The sequence below is a fragment of the Monodon monoceros genome, unplaced genomic scaffold (genome assembly GCF_005190385.1).
Source record: "Monodon monoceros isolate NGI ecotype Baffin Bay Population unplaced genomic scaffold, NGI_Narwhal_1 Super_Scaffold_21, whole genome shotgun sequence".
In the NCBI taxonomy this organism is placed as follows: Eukaryota; Metazoa; Chordata; class Mammalia; order Artiodactyla; family Monodontidae; genus Monodon; species Monodon monoceros.
The window spans coordinates 172,024,203-172,044,363 of record NW_021703778.1 but is presented as its reverse complement, the minus strand read 5'-3'; the positions used below and the strand labels follow the sequence as shown (position 1 = coordinate 172,044,363).

Genomic DNA, 20,161 nt, shown 5'->3' with positions numbered 1-20,161 from the left:
TACGGGCGGGCCTGTCTCCCGCCCGTCAAGTTAGAAGAAGGTCGCCTTTTCCGTAAGGCCGCTCCCAGCCCAGATGAGACCCGGTTTTAAAGGAGACAGCCGAGGCTGCCAGCGCTGCGTCTGCGGGACGGCCCTCGACGCTCACGTCAGCCCACCGGCCACGAAGCCCCCAGGGAGGACAGGCCCCGTGGGTCTACTCCGAGACCCCGGGTCCCCTTCTGGAGGCAAGACGTGCGCGCGCGGGAGCGCAGGCCTCGCGCACAGAGGCCCGGTCCCCGACGCGCTCGCGCACGCCGCCCGGCCGCCCGGCCGCCCTCTGCGCACGCGCCTGCGCCACAATCTCGGCGGAGCACTGGCTATTCGCTCGCCCCGCCCCCGCCGGGTGACACACCCCTTCGACCCCGCCCTCCCGACCTTCCCAGCATCCCGACCCCCCCCCCCTACGGCAAGCGGCTAGGTCCGATCCCGCCGGGAGCCGGGAGCCGGGAGCGCAGGGGCGGGGCGGCGCGCTGAGGTCAGCGCGGCGGCGGCCGGCCACGCCGTGGTTGGCTGCGCCCGCGCTGGCCGCGCCCTGGTTGGCTGCGGGCCGCGGGGCTGTGCCGCCGGGTCGAGGCTGGGGTCGGGGCTCGGGCGCCGGCCGGGCTTGCGCAGCGCTCGGCTCCGCGCCGCTGCAGGTCGACGGCGGGTGGCGAGGAGGGTGCGGCCGCGGGCGGGGCCGAGGAGCGCGAGGCGGGGGCGGGCGGTGGCGCCGAGGGGAGGAGACCAGCCCATGGACCCGCGGGGCCCGGCGCCCCAGACGCTGCGCCGCCGGGACCGAGCCCAAGATGTCGGCCTAGGCCGGGGCGCGACGACGCGGACAGGGCGGCGACGAGGGGCCGCGGCTGCCGAGGCTCGCGGCCGCCGGGACGCTGAGGGCTCGCCCTGACGGACTGGCCGAGCGGGCGGCGAGAGGCCGGCGCGTTGGGAGCGGGCCGCGCGGCACCATGTCTGCCAAGGTGCGACTCAAGAAGCTGGAGCAGCTGCTCCTGGACGGGCCCTGGCGCAACGAGAGCGCCCTGAGCGTGGAGACGCTGCTCGACGTGCTCGTCTGCCTGTACACCGAGTGTAGCCACTCGGCCCTGCGCCGCGACAAGTATGTGGCCGAGTTCCTCGAGTGGGGTAAGTGTGCGCGGGCCTGACCCTCGGCTCCGCGACCCCCGCCCGGTTGCGCCCTCCCCCCACTCCGCCCGCCTCCTCCCTGTCCTCGGGCTTCCGCTCAACCCGCCTCGTCACCGCTCCCAGACCCGCCGCCCCATCCCTGTCCGGCCGCTCCTGGCGCCCTCACCGCTTCGCGGCTCTCCATCCCGCCCTGCCCTCCTCTTTGGCCTTCTCACATCCGCGTTCGGCCGACCCGCCCCCTCATCCTGCTCCTCGGAGCCACATCCTCCGTTCCCATCCCCACCCCCGCGCCCGGCCATCGCCCCGGCCGCTTCCTAGATCCACCCTCCGAGTCTGGATATCGTTTCCTGCAGCACTCCCTGGGATATCCGCCCCTCGCCCTTGGGGTCCGGAGTCCGCGTCGAGTTGCTCCCCCCGCTCGCCCTGCTGGCTTGTAGGGGCAGCGGCGTGTGCTTTTTGCGTCTGTCCCCCGCACCCCCGTGCGTCTCTTGGGAGCCCCTCCTAGGTGACAGCTTGTCTGCATCCCTTGGTGTCTGGGGCCTGAACATCCCTTTGACTGTACCACCTCTAAGGGAATTTTAAGGTTAAAAGCCTTGTTTTGAATACACCATGCGAGAGCAAATTGATTTTTTTCATTGTAGTTTTGCCAGACCCTTGTAATATTTGGGGGGCAGCTGGAACTGTTAGTATATGGAAGTCACTTAAGAACTTTCTTCGTCTGATCTTTGCGTGCCTTAATCATTGGTTAACTAAGCTATTATGCTTTATTAGGACAAAAATTTGATTAAGCTACTTAATGGTTAGAATCTCAAGAACAGCTACACGTGTAAAGTGAAATCTTCTTACATTCTCTCTCTCTAACTTGGACATTTTGTCAAGACTCTCAGCCTCATATAAAAATACTGAGAAGGAAGATGCAATGTTTCTGTTCAGGGTTCGGGCCAGATGTATGAAAATCTTATCCTTGGGTCATGTGCGCCATTGGACTAGGATTGTGCAGTTGGACCCAGTAATTTCTAACCTTTGGGGCTGATAAAGCTGATATTGACATGAAGAAACAAACGAATGTATTCCATAGTGAGGCCACCTCCTCTGCCAAAATGGCAGAATTAGAATTTGGAATTTTGTTTACAAAATAAAACTTAAGTTGTGATATTCTTTAGAGAGCTTCTGTTTTTCGCTGTTTAGTGGAATTTTGATGTCTTGTGAGAGCAGCAGTAGAAGGAGGCCCACAGCCCCAGGACAGCCTGTTATGCTTTATTTTGGTGGGGTCCACCTTTCTTGATTATATACGATATCAGTAAAATAGGAGTACTATTCATTTTCTGGGGTCATTTATCAGTGACATGATTTCCAACTGAATGATTTAACTGACTTCACAGTTGCTTTGAAAGTGAAGTCTTTGGTGCCTGTTACATCCCAGCCTTCTGAGTATCCTCTTTGCTGTTCTTGCTGAGCGTTTGATCTTGAAATCCAGTTTCAAGATCAGGTTCAACTCAGTGCTTGGTATGTGAGTAAATGTGTGACTGCAAAGAGGAGGCAGAGGGAAGGTTGAGTTAGCAGGTAAGGTGTGGTCCAGCTAGCCTCTGGCCTGGGGACCTGCAGTGCCTCGGAGGGGCTTATCCTGAAGGCTGGGTGCCCTGTGGAGCAGTGGTCCTTCCTTGTGCAGCCCCCTCACCACCAGATGGTACCTGCCACTCTGTGAATTGGTGGGCTTCACTGGAGGAAGCTCTTCTCTGCATGTGCGGAGGTCTTATGAGATTTGGGTTTTCCAAGTCTTAAGTAGAAGCTGTGTGCTGTAATATAGAAATCTTTTGAAAATCGTGTGCTGGCTCTTTGGAAATTATGATTACAAATAAATTACATTATTCTAAAGAACTCAGTCTGCACAGAACTTTAAATTACAGAGAAGAATGTACTCTAAGGTGGCACGTTCATGGAATAGTAATATATTTTAGAAGCAGTATTTCATCTCATGTGTGTTAACATACGCACCGATGTAACTCCACAGTGTGTATTACTAGTTAGGATGTGCGTGCAGTCATTATTTAGTGTTACTTGGAATGCCCAGTCATTGTGTTTGGAAGGCAAAGAATGGTCTTTCAAGTGGAATTGTTTGCGGAGCATTATTAGGTGCCCTGACTTCCAAGTGGAATTACTTCTGCTCTGCTCAAGAAACACATACATAGGCTGTCAACCTGCGGATTGTTGAGTGTTTGGATTTACACTCTGCCTGATGTTTGAGACCTCTGATGTGTTGAGTCCTCTCCTGCAGAGGGGCCAACCTTGCTAGGTGTCTGTTAACAGTTATGTAGAATTCTTGAAACTTAATGAAGAAAAACAGCCGATTCAGCCCAGATTTGAGACTTACTGGGGAATCTTTGAGGAAATTTGGAAAGTATTAAAGATTTTAAGTTTTAAAAGAAGATTTTCTTATTTCCACAGTGGCTGCTTGGGACAAGACTCGTCCTAGGCTTCGCTGTAGATTTTGCCTTTAATTTTCCCTTGATTGTGTTTATAGTTTGATTAGTTTTCTCTGTGAGATCCAGGACCTTGATTAAAAGTTGGAAATACCCTGCTTTGCATGTGTATTTCTTTAAGCTGTTTTTTAAATGCAAATTTGATACCGTTTGAAGCAGAGCATATGAAACATTTTGAAATTTCTACAAGTAAACAGCAACAAATATGGACAACTAAATGAGGTGAAATTGTTGTCTTTCATCTTCGTTACATAAAAATACTTTTACATGTCTTAAAATTTATTTTTCATGACTTAAAAATAATGGCTGGTATTATATTTAGACAGAGCTGATGTTTGAAGTCCCAGCCCATTGGCACTGGGTGGACCACAGTGGCCCTCTGCTCTGACCCCCACGTGGCCTGCAGAGCAGGTGGGAGGCCTGGAGCTCACTGCTGGCGGCAGACGTGAGCGTGGGTTTCCCGTTTCCCAGTCCAGGGCATCTTCTCCCATCGTGCCACCATGCTTCCTCTGTAAGGGCTAGAATTAATCTTTGTAGCCCTCTGTTTAATTTCCTCATTGGTGATTTTTCTTATTATGAAGGAAGCGGTACCTTCTCAGAGTTCTCCTTCATCTGTGTGAATTCCTGTAGCTCTTGGCCTGGGGGTGCTCAGCCCTAGGTGTGAGTGGGATGACTCTACCAAGTTTAATACGTTCAGGCTTAGCTGGTGGTGCTGAACATCTCAAGATACATTTTAATCTAATGGTTTCTCCAGATAGAATTTTTGCATAACATAGGAACACGTTTTTTAACTAACAGATATAAGAAACAGATCTTTTGAATAATAAGATCTAACTTGTAGGGGAATACTGGGATTGGGTAATAAAATTTAGGTTAACATAATTTGGATTTGTAAATAGGTATTTGAAATGCATGGTGATATTGACTACATGGCAAGTGATGGAACGGCTGAAACCATTCAACATTAACCGGCCAGCCTTACTTTTTCTCTCTTAAAACCTCCTCCATTGACAGTTGGGCTTTGAGGTAAACAGCAGTGTCTTTGTTAAATGTAGACTTGCAATAAGTAAAACTGGAGTTGGAGTGAGTTGTTCTCACTTCAAGATACCACTGTGTGAGCTACCTGAAAAAGCTTCTGCTGTGTGGTGAATTGCTGTTCAATTGCAAATGCACGTTAAGGTAAAAACTCAGAATGCGCCGGTGGCAGTGTTGACAGGAACGCCCCTTGCCTTTGCCCTGCCTCTTGTTGCAGCACCTGACGCCCTTGGAAATCTTGTCCTGTCTGCTGACGTCTGTGATGCTGGATAAACATGCGAGCAAACAGGACTGTTAATTTCAAACTGTATTAAGTACAACAAAGCTATTGAATGCTTTTCTTGGTAAAGAGGCAAAATGTATTTTTTGAGACTAATAAAGTAAAAGGATCATGCTACAAGAGACCACATATAGATTTTTTACCCTTTTTTAAAAAATCATAAGTGGTAAAATGGGGCTTCCCTGGTGACGCAGTGGTTAAGAATCTGCCTGCCAATGCAAAGGACACGGGTTCGAGCCCTGGCCTGGGAAGATCCCACATGCCGCGGAGGAATATGGTAATTTTTGAAGGCTTTATTTAGACTTAAAATCTACCAAAGGACAATTAAACAATTAGTATCTATTTTATCTTATTTTTTAATTTTATTCATTTAAAATAAAACAGATACTATCTATGAGATGAAGGTCACACTTCATAGTATGATTTTAAATAATCTGTTTCATATTAGATTTTTGCCAGTAGGTAAGTGGCAGCAAAATTGTTTTCAGATTAAAACTTTGCAAAAAGGATCAATTGTATAATAAGAGACTTGAAAAAAATTTTTTTTAATGTTTAATTTAATTTATTTATTTTGGCTGTGCTGGGTCCTAGTTGCAGCACGCGGGGTCTAGTTCCCAGACCAGGGATCGAACCTGGGCCCCCTGCATTGGGAGCGCGGAGTCGTACCCACTGGACCACCAGGGAATTCCCCTATAATAGGAGGCTTTGGATTTTTGTTGTCTTTAGGAAAGAATTAGAAATTTGAAGAGAAATTTGAATTGAATTATATAATTTCTGTTCTTGCATTGGAGCTTCTTTGGAGACGTAAGGAATTTACTCTTCAGCGGGGAGTCCTAACATTTACTGGCTTGATGATGATTCCTCTAGCCTCCAAAATCACAGAGTCATGGGTTTGAAAATGGTTAGGAGTTTTAGAGATCCCATGGTCTGCCCTCCACCCCCATCTCCCCTCTCGTTTGGGTAAACCGGGCTCTGGACATTTTCCCTAATCATTTCTGAGCAAGTAGCCCTCTCACCAGGGTTTCTCTCCTTCATGGACCCATGGTCAGCCCTGGGCCTCCTTGCTGGCACCTGCTTTGAAATATCTTAGTTTTATTTTAACCTTTCTTCCCCCCCCCCCATTCCCATTATCAGTGGCCTAGCTGAAGCTCTCAGGCCCTCAGACCTAAATTAAAGCCTTTCTTGCTTGAAGATTTAAATATCTCTGCCAGATCAGTCTTCAACACTGCTTTTCATTTCATCATTCCCCCTTTCAAAACTTCTACAATGACTTTGTATTCTGTTGCCTTAAAAAAAAAAATCAGGTCTGAAATCCATGGTCCAACGCTGGAATTTAACATTGACCTAAGGGACTTCCCTGGTGGCACAGTGGTTAAGAATTCACCTGCCAATGCAGGGGATGAGGGTTCGAGCCCTGGTCCGGGAAGATCCCACATGCCACGGAGCAACTAAGCCAGGGCGCCACAACTACTGAGCCTGTGCTCTAGAGCCCACGAGCCACAACTACTGAGCCCGTGTGCCACAACTGCTGAAGCCTGTGCGCCTAGAGCCCATGCTCCGCAACAAGAGAAGCCACCGCAATGAGAAGCCCATGCACCGCAACGAAGAGGAGCCCCGAAGAGGTTGCTTATAGAAGTTAGACCCAGAGTGGGCTGGCTGGTAGAGGGACTACTGTTTTGCATTATATTGAATAACTCTGTAGAACTACTTGACTTTTAAAACTGAGTAAATGCATTACCTTAATAAAAGTAAAATTGTATTTAATGAAAATCACCCCCACAGGATATGGTCAGAGGTGCCATTAATCTCAACCTCTAAAACTTGGATTAGTTGTATCTTTTTAGGTTTATTTATTTCATTTATTTATTCATTCACTCATTTATTTTTGGCTGTGTTGGGTCTTCGTTGCTGCGCGCGGGCTTTCTTTAGTTGCGGCGAGCGGGGGCTACTGTTTGTTGCAGTGTGCGGGCTTCTCATTGCTGTGGCTTCTCTTGTTGCGGAGCACGGGCTGTAGGCGCACGGACTGCAGTAGTTGCAGCACGCGGGACCAGTAGTTGCGGCATGCGGGCCCTAGAGCACGTGGGCTTCAATAGTTGTCGCACGTGGGCTCAGTAGTTGTGGTGCGTGGGCTCCGTAGTTGTGGCGCACAGGCTTAGTTGCTCCGCGGCATGTGGCATCTTCCTGGACCAGGGCTCGAACCCGTGTCCCCTGCATTGGCAGGCGGATTCTTAACCACTGCGCCACCAGGGAAGTCCCTAAGCAACCTCTTTTAACCCTTCTGTTTCTCCTTATCATCAACTGTCTTATGATCCCATGAACTGCCAGTAATAGAGAACCAAACAACAGTGACTTAAAATCAAGGTTGAATTCTAAGTTATGTGACACTGTTGGTAGTCCAGGGCTAGGAAGACAGTCTCATTCCAAGAAGTCTTCAGGGACCTGGGCCCTTTCCTGCTAAGTCCACTGTGTGGTCTGATGGGGGCCCTCCTGTCTACACTGCAGGCAGCGGGTGAAGGTGTTATGCGAATGGGGGGGATTCTTGGATGCTGATGGTTGTCTATTTAGCAGTTCTTGCCTCAGATTTCATGCATCTAAATCGCATGCTTGTACTGCTGATTTCTGACTTGCCATTTTATATATTACCTGTTAACTTCCTACTGTGGAAGAGAAGGCTATGGAGCTTTACAGGTCTTCTTTCCTGCGCTGCCTGAAACACACACACCCTTCCGTTCTCTCTGCTTTTCCAAATCTGGCTATATAATAATTTTTGTTTAAACTGATACTCAAGTGTTTGTTGTTATCATTGGGTAAACATTTTAACAGCTGAGCCACATAGGATACAGTTAATTCACAGTCTACTAAGACAAGGAATTATTTTTGTGTTAATTGGAATGAATTATTTTTTCTCTCATTTAGCGTGGATGCCAATGTATAGTCATGAATTTAGTCCAGGCTTCTAAATAGAACTCCCCAGTACAGACACCTCGAGTAATCTCTCACTTTTCATCCCTTGTAGAGCCTTTCATTTTCCTGTTCCATTCTAGGCTGTTTCTTCTCTAGGCCTGCTACTTAGCAGTCATCCTGGGATTTCTCTTCATTCCTTCTGGGAATTCTTTTTGTGCCTCTCCTGTGTGGAATGGGAATTCCTGGATCCTGTGTCTTATATTCTAGTGGCTTCCTGAGAAAGAGTTCATCAGAGAGAAGTTTCTTTGAGAGCCTGTCTGAAAATGTCTTTTCTTTTCTCACACTTGAACGGCAGTTTACCTGGGTATTGAATTCTAGGTTACAGGTCATTTTTCCTCAGAAGTTTGGAGCTTTACTCAGATGTCTCCCTGCTGTTGTTGCAAAGGGGAAGCCTGAGACCATTGTGATTCCCACGCCTTTGTGAGACTTGTTCCATCTCCGGGAGCTTTCAAGGTCTTTATTTATGCCTAGTGTTCCTTGGTGGGTCTTTTTGGTGGGGACACTTGGGTCCTTCAGCTCTCCAGAACTTTTCTGTATTATATCTTTATGATGTCTGCTTTCTTCATTCTTGCCTTTTTGGTTGCCTGTTATTCATATTTTGGACCTTCTGGAATTTTCTGCTAGTTTCCTTTCTCCTACTCTTTTCCATTCATTGATCTTTTGTCCTTATTTTTCTGGGAGAGATCCTCAACTTTGTCTTCTAGTCTTTACATTGAGTTTTTATTTCTGCCATCATGTCTTTCATTTCTAAGTGTTCTTGTCCTTAGTATTTCTTTCTTTTTAATAACATCTTGTTTCTGTTTCATGAAGGCAAAATCATTGAAAACTTTTTCCTCTTTATGTTTTGTTGATTTATGTGCGTACATTTATGTTTTTTTTTTCGTACATTTATGTTTTACAGACATTTTCTTCTGTTTCCTGTGCTGTCTCTGTTTCTTCTGAGTCCTTTTTATCCTGTTTCCTACTTTGGTCTTCGTCTTTGATGTCAGAAGCTCTTCTTCAGATGTCTGGTGATTATTGGCTGTCTTCCATAATTATGCCTGGACTGATTGGAACTCTCTGTGTGCGCAAACTTCAAATGTTGAGTCTCACCACTAGAAGGCAGGTGGGGGTGTGGCTCATTTGAGGGGCGCTGCCAGGGTTGTTAAAGTAGTTCCTCCTCTGGGCTGTCAGTTTCCCCAGAGTGGGGTTTCTGGTCTCCTGCCTAGATGGTAGGGAGAGTGGTATATGCCCAGCTGCCAGCTTTCTGTGAAGGTGGGGTGAGGTGGAGGAGGGCCAGTGGTGGGGATGGGGGTGGGAGGAGGTCTGGAGTATAACTTCTTCTTCTGCGGACTTAAAGCCAATTCTGTTTTCTGTCCATTATTGTTTAGCCTTCAAGATACTGGTGCTGCTGGTTATTCCTGGGCTGCCTTATCCGTACTTCACTTTCACTTTTCTAGCTTCGCTAAATTAGATGCCACTTGTCCATTTGCTCTCCCCACTGTGCAGCATTGTGTTGACATTTGTAGTCTACTGTCATCTCCTGTCATTCATTCAACAAGCATTCTTTAAGGACTTAAGAAGTGCCAGGCACTGCAGTGGTAACAAAACAAAATTACTGTTCTCTGGAGCTCATGTTATCCTTGAGGCTATGTCCCACTGTAATCTATGCTATCATTTTATGAGATTTCCAGGTGGTGCAGAGATAAGGGTGTCCTATACACTGGAGGTAACTGAAAGGTACCCTAGTTTTCATCTCTAAATGAAGTCAGAGCGTACAGTTGCTGTTTCATTTTTTTTTTGGATGTATTCTGTTTGTTATATTTACTCACTTATTAGAAAGTTTCCTGCGTAAGTAGAAGGAAGAAATGGAGATATGGGAGGGCAAGTTTTTTTCTAGTAATTGTACAACATTGGAAGAGAGAGAAAGGAGAAGGGGTAAAAGGATGTGAAGGAGGGGGACTTGGGTGTGTTGAAAGCAGAAGAGGGGGTGCCTGAAAAGTGGTTGGAAGGAGGGCTGGGGAGGCACCCTGGGTGGGCATAGGCGTGAAGCAGGAGTGTGCCTGTGTGGATAGGTAACGTGGCGATGTTTGAATTGGGTGTTTGTGACTCAGGGACCCGGTGTATAAACTTTATCTTTCTTGAAGTGACACAGAGCTGATTCTGTTTAACTCTAAAGCTTTTGGTATGTAGGAAGAAATCACCAATTTAAAATAAAGAGCAGAATAAGAAATGTTCTTGCCACTCATGGTTTTATAAATACATAAAAAGCAAATGAAATCCAAAGGTAAATAGACCTCCCTCGTTCCTTAAAAAACTAAAAATAGAACTACCATATGACCCAGCAATCCCACTACAGGGCATATACCCTGAGAAAACCATGATTCAGAAAGATACATGTACTACGATGTTCGTTGCAGCACTATTTACAATAGCCAGGGCACGGGAGCAACCTAAGTGTCCATTAACAGATGAATGGATAAAGATGTGGCACATGTATACAGTGGAATATTACTCAGCCATAAAAAGGAATGAAATTGAGTTATTTGTAGTGAGGTGGATGGACCTAGAGACTGTCATACAGAGTGAAGTCAGTCAGAAAGAGAAAAACAAATACCTTATGCTAACACGTATATATGGAATTTTAAAAAGCGGTACTGATGAACCTAGTGGCAGGGCAGGAATAAAGATGCAGACATAGAGAACGGACTTGAGGGCAGGGGGGTGGGGGGGAAGCTGGGGTGAAGTGAGAGAGTGGCAGGGACATATATACAGTACCAAATGTAAAATAGCTAGCTAGTGGGAAGCAGCCGCATAGCATAGGGAGATCAGCTCGGTGCTTTGTGACCACCTAGAGGGACAGGATAGGGAGGGTGGGAGGGAGGCTCAAGAGGGAGGGGATATGGGGATATATGTATGCATATAGCTGATTCATTTTGCTGTACACTAGAAACTAACACAACATCGTAAAGCATTTATACTAAAAAAAAAAGTTAAGGAAACCTAAGCACTCAAAAAACAAAAAACCAAAGGTAAATAGACCTCCCTTACCAGGATACCCAAACTACATTTTAAGGCTGTTGCTCTCTTGTGCTTTACCCCTGTTCATGTGAAAGAATTGAATTAAAAACATTGAGTTTCTCTCGTTTTGTTTAAAAAATTTAAATCAGGGGGCTAAATTGACTTTTAACATATTTTTAACTTGAAATAGCATTTATATTGATTCTTCATTATTGAGAAAGATGTTGGTTTCATAATTAATGGGTTTGCAGCAATCCTTAAAAAATAATTTTGCAGCTCAGATTTGTTTCTTTTTTAACCCTAAGTATTTGGAATCAGATTGTTGAAAAGTCTTTAAGTATATTAACAAATCACCTTTTTGGTGTACCTTTAAATGAATCTGAGAAAATGTTGATGAAGCATTGCTTTCAAATATGTAGGATATATTGTCTAGCTAGCAACACTTTGGGAGGTTACTAAGAATGCTCTATTTCCAATTCCACCAGTTAAGGTGTCAAGGGTAGCATTTACATTAGACTGTATTGGGACAAAAATGTTTCTCAAAACCTAAGGCATTATTATGGTTTTATGTAATCAAAGTGATAAGCCTGGATATATTTCTTGTACAAGTATATAATTATTTTTAAAAAAGCAAGATTTGTGTTTATGAAGTTTTGATAATCCTTGTGAAATGATATGTTAAGAGGGACATTGAACAGACCCTGGATGTCCATCAACAATGTGAGAGAAACTTAAATCGAATTACACAGCTAACTAAATTTATTTTAGTGAAAAAGAAAGGTTTCCCTGCCATGTACAATTAACAGATGACTTCTTTTCTTTTCTCTTGTCTTTCTTTTTTGTAGCAGTTTTATTGAGATGTAATCCACATGCGGTTTACCTGTTTGGGTTGTAGAGTTCCGCAGCTCTAGTATTCCGTAGAGTGGTGCAGCTATTTATTTCCACCTTCATCACCTTCAAAAGAAATCCTAAACCCTTTAGCTGTCAGTCCCAACTCCTTGCTTCCCTCACCAGCCCCAGGCAGCCCCGAGCAGCCACTAATCTCGTTTCATTATATATTGGCATATTCTGGACATTTCCTGTAAATGGAATCATATAATATGTGGTCTTTTGTGATTGGATTCTTTTCGCTTAGCGTAATGTTTTCAAGGATCTATCTGTATTTCATTCCTTTTTATTGCTGAATAATATTCTGTTATATGGATAGTCCATATTTTGTTTACCCATTCATCAGTTGATGGACATTTGGGTTATTTCTACCTTTGAGCTGTTTTGAATAATGTTGCTATGAACGTTAATGTACAGGTTTTTATGTGGACATATGTTGTCATTTCTCTTGATCGTATACCTGGGAGTGGAATTGCTAGGTCATTTGGTAACTCTCTGCTTAGCATGTTGAAGAACTGCCAGATTGTTTTCCATAACAACCGTCCCAGTTCACATTCCCGACAGCAGCAGTAGGGTTCCAGTTTCTCCTCATCCTCACCAATGCTTGTTCTTATTTGTCTCTTTTATTCTAGCCATACTAGTGTGTGTTGAAGTGGTATCTCATTGTGGTTTTGATTTGCTTTTGCCTAAAGGCTAATGATGAGCATCTTGTTTATTGTTTTGTTTATTGGCCATTTTTATATGTTCTTTGGAGAAATGTCTATTCAGGTTCCTTGCTCATTTTTTTAAATTGTGTTAAAAAATAAACAAAATTGTTTATTTTGTTGAGTTGTGAGAGTTCTTTATATATTCTGGATACAAATCCTTCGTTAGACGTGTGATTTGCAGATATTTTCTCCTACACTGTAGGTTGTCATTTCGATTTCTTAATGGTTTCCGTTGAAGCACAAGTTATTAATTTTGATGAAATCCAATTTAACTTTTGTTGCTTTTGGTGGCATATGTAAGAATCCATTGCTAAATCCAGGGTCACAGAGATTTATATCTGTGTTTTCTTCTAAGAATTTTATAGTTTTAGCTTTTACATTTAGGTCTTTGATCCATTTTGAATCATTTTTTATATAAGGTGTGAGATGGGAGTTCAAATTCATTCTTTTGCATGTGGCTATCCTGTTGTCCCAACACCATTTGTTGAAGAGACTGTGTTTTTCCCATTGAATAGTCTTGGCACCCTTGTGAAAATCAACTTGCCATAAATGTATGGTCTTATTTCTGGGCTCTCAGTTCTCTTCTGTTGATGTATATGACTATTTTTATGTAACTACCACACTTTCTTGATTACTGTTGCTTTGTAGTAAGTTTTGAAATCGGGAAGTTTGAGTCCTCCAACTTTGTTCTTTTTCAAGATGGTTTTGGCTATTCTGGGTTCCTTGAATCTCCATATGAATTTTAGGGTCAGTGTGTCAATTTCTATGAAGAAGCCCTCTGGGATTCTGATAGGGATTGAGTTGAATCTGTAGATCAATTTGGGGAGTATTGCCATCTTAACAATATTAAGTCTGCCTGTCTATAAACACAATATATCTTTCCATTTATTTAGCTCTCTGAATTTTTTTTCAAAAATATTTTGTAGTTTTCAGAGTTTAACTTGTTTTTACTTTTTTACTGTGGTAAAATACATATGACATAAAATGTGCCATTTTAACTTTTTTTTTTTCTTCGCGGCACGCGGGCCTCTCACTGCTGTGGCCTCTCCCGTTGCGGAGCACAGGCTCCGGACGCGCAGGCTCAGCGGCCATGGCTCACGGGCCCAACCGCTCCGCGGCACGTGGGACCCTCCCGGACCGGGGCACGAACCCGCGTCCCCTGCATCGGCAGGCGGACTCCCAACCACCGCGCCACCAGGGAAGCCCCATTTTAACTTTTTGAGTGATCATTTAGTTGCATTAATTCCATTCACCATGCAAAGTGTAAGATTTGTACTTATGTTGTTAAATTATTCCCAAGTTTGTCTCTTTTTAAATGCTATTGCAAGTGGAATTGTTTTCTTAATCTCATTTTTGGATTGTTCATTGCAAATTTATACAAATACAATTTTTTATATAAATTTCTATTTATTTATTTATTTATTTATTTTTGGCTGCGTTGGGTCTTCGTTGCTGCACGCGGGCTTTCTCTGGTTGTGGCAAGCAGGGGCTACTCTTCGTTGTGGTGTGTGGGCTTCTCACTGCGGTGGCTTCTCTTGTTGTGGAGTATGGGCTCTGGGTGCGCGGTCTTCAGTAGTTGTGGCACGTGGACTCAGTAGTTGTGGCTTGCGGGCTCTAGAGTGCAGGCTCAGCAGCTGTGGCGCATGGGCTTAGTTGCTCCGCGGCACGTGGGATCTTCCCGGACCAGGGCTCGAACCCATGTCCCCTGCATTGGCAGGTGGATTCTTAACCACTGCGCCACCAAGGAAGACCCAAATACAATTTTTTTAATAGTGATTCTGTATCCTGCAAAATTGCTCAACTTGTTTATTAGTTCTAATGGTCTTTTTGGTGGATTTCTTAGGATTTTTGTGTACAAAGTCATGTCACCCATGAAGAGAGGTAGTTTTGTTTCTTCCTTTCCAATTTGGATGCCTTTTATTTATTTTCGTTGCCTAATTGTCCTGGCTAGAACCTCTAGTACAGTGTGGAATAGAAGTGGCAAGCGTGGGCATTCTTGTCTTATTCCTGATCTTAGGGAGAAAGTGTCTCTGTCTTTCACCATTAAGTATGCTGTTAGCTGTGAGTTTTCATAGATGCCCTTTATTAGGTTGAGGAAGTACCCTTCTATTCCTAGTTTGTTGAGTATTTTTGTCATGAAAGTTTATTGGATTTTATCAGCTGCTTTTTTGCATCTGTGGAGATATTCATGTGGCTTTTGTTTCTTATTCTGCTGCTCTGGTGTATTACATTTAATTGATTTCTGTATGTTGAATCAATCTTGCATTCCTGGGATAAATCCCACTTGGTCACAGTGTACAATTCTTTTTCTGTGTTACTTGATTTGGTTTGCTAGTATTTTGTTGAAGATTTTTGCATCTATATTCATAAGAGATAATTGGTCTGGAGTGTTTTTCTTTCCTCATATGTCTTTGTCAGGTTTTGGTATCAGGATAATACTGGCTTTATAGAATGAGTTAGGAAGGGTTCTCTCTTACATTTTTTGAGAGTTTGTGAAAAATTAATATTTGATTCTTCCCATGTTTGATAAAAGTCACCTATGAAGCCATCTGGGCTTTTTACTTAATTTATTTTATTTTAGGTTTTGGCTTCTCTTTGTTGTGGAGCATAGGTTCTAGGCACGCGGGCTCAGTCACTGTGGCTCGCGGGCTCTAGAGCTCAGGCTCAGTAGTTGTGGCGCATAGGCTTAGTTGCTCCACGGCACGTGGGATCTTCCCGGACCAGGGCTCGAATCCGTGTCCCCGGCATTGGCAGGCAGATTCTTAATCACTGTGCCACCAGGGAAGTCCCTGGGCTTTCTTTGTGGTTAGTTTTTTGATTACTAATTCAGTCTCTCTAGTTATTATAGATCTGTTCACATTTTCTGTTTCTTCTTGAGTCAATTTGGTAGTTTTTGTCCTTTTAGGAATTTGTCCATTTCATTGAGGTTAATTTGTTGGCATACAGTTGTTTGTAGTATTTCTTAATCCTTTTATTTCTGTAGGATCTGTAGTAGTGTCCCCTCTTTCATTTCAGTTCTAGCAATTTGAGTCTCCTCTTTTTTTTTTTTTTTCTTGGCCAACTTTAAAATGGCTAAAATGGCAAATTTTACATTATATATATTTTATCTGAACAAAAAAGTAATTGCAAGTAAAGGTAATTGAAATCCATCCATGTCGTTGAGTGTAAATAACTATAGCTAGTTCTTTCTGGTTGCTGTATAGTAGTCCACTGAATTCGTTTCCCACAGTTTATCCATTCATTCAGATGGACATCTGGGTTGTCCAGTTTGGGGCTATTAATGAAGAGTGATGCTGCCAGAACTTGTTTTGGTTTTTAAAATTCTCCAGAAAGAATGAATGATTTTTCTAAATCTAGTGCCTCTCTCCAAACGTTGAATTCTGTAATAGTTTGTGGAGGGTGGTCACCGATGGTCGAAGTCACAGTTCTTGGTAGCTTAGGATTGTCCCTCATACCAAGTATTAAAAATAGTAGAACCTATATCACAGAAATTATATTTGGCCAGTGCTATTTTTATCTTAAATAATGTTAAAATTATAAAAATAATGTATGCTCGTGATTTAATGAATTCAGGCAGTATAGAAGGGTATGTCATAGAGGGTAAAAGTCTTCTTCCCCTTAGTTGTATTATAATTTTTTTACTTCTTTTTAAATTTTACAGCATCTTCTAGAATTTACATTAAAATTGATTTGAAAGATTTTTAACATAAAAATATATTTCTATTTATAGTCATTTAAAATTTTTCATAAGAAATTAACGTTAGAATATGGTTATTACATATATCGAGGATTGTGATTTTTGTCTCTGATAGACTATTAATTTTTATTGTTTATATTAATATACATAATGCTGTTGAATCATTCATACATTGCCAGGATAAAGCACACTTAGCCATGGCATTTTATTCTCTAACTGCACAGTCAAACCTGTTGTATTCATGTTTTCTTTATTAATTGAAGAGGCGTCTGTAGTTAGTGGTTTTAACTTTCATATGTTGTCTTTGGAATATTTTGGTATCAGAATTATGCTAAGAAATAAAATTTTTTATGAAAAGTTATAAAGCTTCCAGTCTTGTGTTCAAGAATATTTTTACAGAGTGAAGAACTATCTAAATACAGTGGCTTTCAGTGGGGGATATTCTTAGACAACTTTCAAACTTAGTATTCTGTTGGGTTTTCTGTCTCTTGGTTGATTTTATAATTAATATTCCCTAAGAAACGCCATTCATTTTATCAATAACCTTTGGTTTATTAACATGGAATTGTATATGAAATAATTTAACTACTTTTATTTCTTTTATGCCTATGGCTACATCATTTTTAGTTTTCACTCAGTAGTTAATTAGGGAGAGTTACCAATTTTATGTTGTCAAAGTTTATAGCATTTATGTTATGTTGTGACTTACAGTGAAATCTTTTTCATTCTGTCTAAGTTGGTTGTAAGAATTGGAAACTAATGAATAGAATTTATAATAATTTTAGGTATGTAACTGTTATTCACTGTAAAACCCAATTGTGTGACTGGACCCAGGGAGAAGGCACCGATCCTGTGCCTTGAGCAGGAGAGTCATCCAGATGTTAGCATTGAAGAGTCCCTGGACTTTCTTCCTAACTTTCTTTGCTGCTTCTGGGCATAACTCAGCTGCCACCGTTTCTTATTGCTCACGTCACTCTTTCTTGGATTCTTTTATTTTGTCAATGAAATGGACAAATTCCTAAAAAGACAAAAACTACCAAATTGACTCAGTGGTTTGCTAGAGTCTTTTCATGGTGGGGGGATATGTATACATATATATATATTTTTTTAATTTATTTTAAAATTTTATTATTTATTTTTGGCTACGTTGGGTCTTCATTGCTGCGTGCAGGCTTTCTCTAGTTGCGGTAAGTGGGGGCTACTCTTTGTTGCGGTGCGCGGGCTTCTCATTGTAGTGGCTTCTCGTTGTGGAGCACGGGCTCTAGGCGCGCGGGCTTCAGTAGTTGTGGCATGTGGACTCAGTAGTTGTGGCGCGCAGGCTCTAGAGCACAGGCTCAGTAGTTGTGGCGCACAGGCTTAGTTGTTCTGCGGCATGTGGGATCTTCCTGGACCAGGACTTGAACCCGTGTCTCCTGCATTGGCAGGCGGTTTCTTAACCACTGTGCCACCAGGGAAGCCCCGTGTATGTTTTATATATACAACTGTATGTGTATATAACATTTTCCCCCCATGAAGGGATCAAGGGTGGTAATCTTTCCAAGTTATTGCATGTCTAAAAATGTCTTATTGTGCCCTCATTTTAGTGGTGTTTGTTTGACTGAGTATGGATTTCTAGTGTCGAAATGTCTCCCTCTTTTTTTTTTTAAAAGTCAAGTCTTTTTTTTTTTAATTAATTTATTTTTGGCTGCGTTGGGTCTTTGTTGCTGTGCGTGGGCTTTCTCTAGTTGCAGCGAGCGGGGGCTACTCTTCGTTGCAGTGTGCGGGCTTCTCATTGCGGTGGCTTCTCTTGTTGCAGAGCACGGGCTCTAGGCGCAAGAGCTTTGGTAGTCGTGGCACGCGGGCTCAGTAGTTGTGGCTTGCGGGCTGTAGAGCGCAGGCTCAGTAGTTGTGGTGCACAGGCTTAGTTGCTCTGTGGCATGTGGGACCTTCCTGGACCAGAACCTGTGCCCCCTGCACTGGCAGACAGATTCTCAACCACTGTGCCACCAGGGAAGCCCCGAAATGTCTCCCTCTTGAAAAAGATATTCCTTCATGATCATGGTGAGGTGCTGGGTAGAAGGTGGCTGTAATTTTTTCTCTTTCTGAGGATACTAATTAGAATTTTTACAAGTGTTCTCCCTGATTTATGTTTCCTGTGGGGTCAGTTCTTTGTTCACCTTGGAACTTTTCCTCGTAATGATTTTCCTTCAAATACTGGTAATTCTTGGTGGTTCTTTTTGTCGTGGATTATTTAGAAAACTTCCCTAAAAATAATATAGAATTACTAGTTGTTCCTACTGAGTGGTGATGTTTTTGAGCACTGCTAAATCCTTAGTCCATCAGATTTTATTATTTATTTATTTATATTTTTAAAATTGAGGTATAGTTGTTTTACAATATTGTGTTAGTTTCTACTGTACAGCGAAGTGGAGTTCCCTGTGCTATACAGCAGGTTCTTATTATCTATTTTATACATATTAGTGTATATATGTCAATCCCGATCTCCCAATTCATCCTACCCCTCACCCCCCACCCCCTCCATCAGATTTTATAGTTTTTCCTCTCTGGTAGCATTTTCATAACGATTGGTTTGTAATATAAACAAAACTTCATTTTGTAAGAAGAAAAAAAACTTAAAAAATTCACACCATTCTTAATATCTATTTCACAGCACCACCCACATCCCTCTTCTTATGGCTTATTTCTTCCCTACTACAGTAATTATTGTGGATTGTATTGCAAGTTTAACGATGCTAAAAATACTACATTTATTATCTGTGAAAAATATTCTCCAGTAAAATGAACTTTAAATGTTTTTTAAAATAAAGTTTGGTGTGGAGAAATTTAACTGTTGTTTTCCACTTTTCCCATGGTATTCTCCTTTCTTCAAAGTGAAAGAGAGTCCTTAGGTAAACATTTAGCAGTTAGAGCATCACCTAGACCTTCTGAAAGTTGAGTCCAGGGTACGTGCTGCTGCACCGGCATTAACCAGGTCAGGGTCTATAGAGATCTGTTACGCTGAATACTGAAGCCGTTAGTCATGGCAGCTTTGCAGAGTTTGTACGAAATGTTTACCAGCTCATAAAACTTTTATGACCCAGAAGGAATGCCAGCAATAAAACAAATGAACTCATAACAGATAAACTGGGTGTGTAGCTGATTTTCGTGCCCAGATATGCTTCCAGTGAGGAAAACTGTTGTGTGGTTTGTGACAAGACTTTGTGGAGATTTGGATTCTTTCTGTTTGGCTTTCAATTGATTTGAGTATTTGTAAAAGGAAACTCATTTGTCAAAAACTTCTAGCCTAATATCCCTTGTCATGCCTTCACTGTCCATTTAGATATGAAATAGTCGAGGACCCCATGTTTGAAAATGTCATTGTTCCTTTTTTGGAATGGCTTGAATTTTTCATATGTTGATATTCTTTGTTTTCGTAATTAGTGTTAATAAAAGTGATAGCAATTGGTATTATCTCCTAAGTCCATTAAAAAAATTTATTATAGGAATCTCAATGAGAGAGTAGAATATTGAACCCCTCCGTTTTTCTGCGGAGCCCACGTGTCCGATTCAGCCCGCCTGCCCGCCCCCGGCATTTTATGACAATTTGAAGAGTTGATTAATGTCTCGCTAGTATCCTTCCCTTTCCCCCACACTTCATATTGGTTTGTTCAGCTTTTTCGTATACATTTCTTAGAACTTTATATTTTAATATTCCCTACCGTTTCCTTGTTATATTAGGGAAATTAGCCGCTTTTCTATATTCTGTTTGATAGTTTTTCTTAGTTTGTCTTTTGTCAGAACTCGCTGGTGTTTCTTTCTGAGTTTATTACTGCAAGTTGAAGTGGAGGGTGCCGGGGTCTGAGGTCTCCAGTGCTGTGCCCCCTTCCTGTGTTGGATTCCCCCCACTTCCTGTGCCGGATACCCCTCTTCCTGTGCCGGGTGCCCCCTCTTCCTGTGCCAGGTGCCCCCCTTC

At 42.9% G+C, this 20,161-nt stretch overlaps 1 protein-coding gene across 2 annotated transcripts in view; it reads left to right on the top strand.

The window, feature by feature from the left end:
* Positions 1 to 826: 826 nt before the first annotated feature.
* CDC42BPB (CDC42 binding protein kinase beta) overlaps positions 827 to 20,161 on the top strand; it is a 113,262-nt gene continuing 93,927 nt past the window's right edge. Inside the window, exon 1 of one of the 2 annotated variants that reach the window (XR_003796040.1) lies at positions 827 to 1,158. Coding sequence is in view for 1 of the 2 variants with exons in the window: in XM_029239161.1 (XP_029094994.1) it covers positions 984 to 1,158 (175 nt within the window). In the remaining variant the exon portion in view is untranslated. The remainder of the gene's footprint in view (positions 1,159 to 20,161) is intronic. The other variant, XM_029239161.1, reaches the window with a different exon arrangement.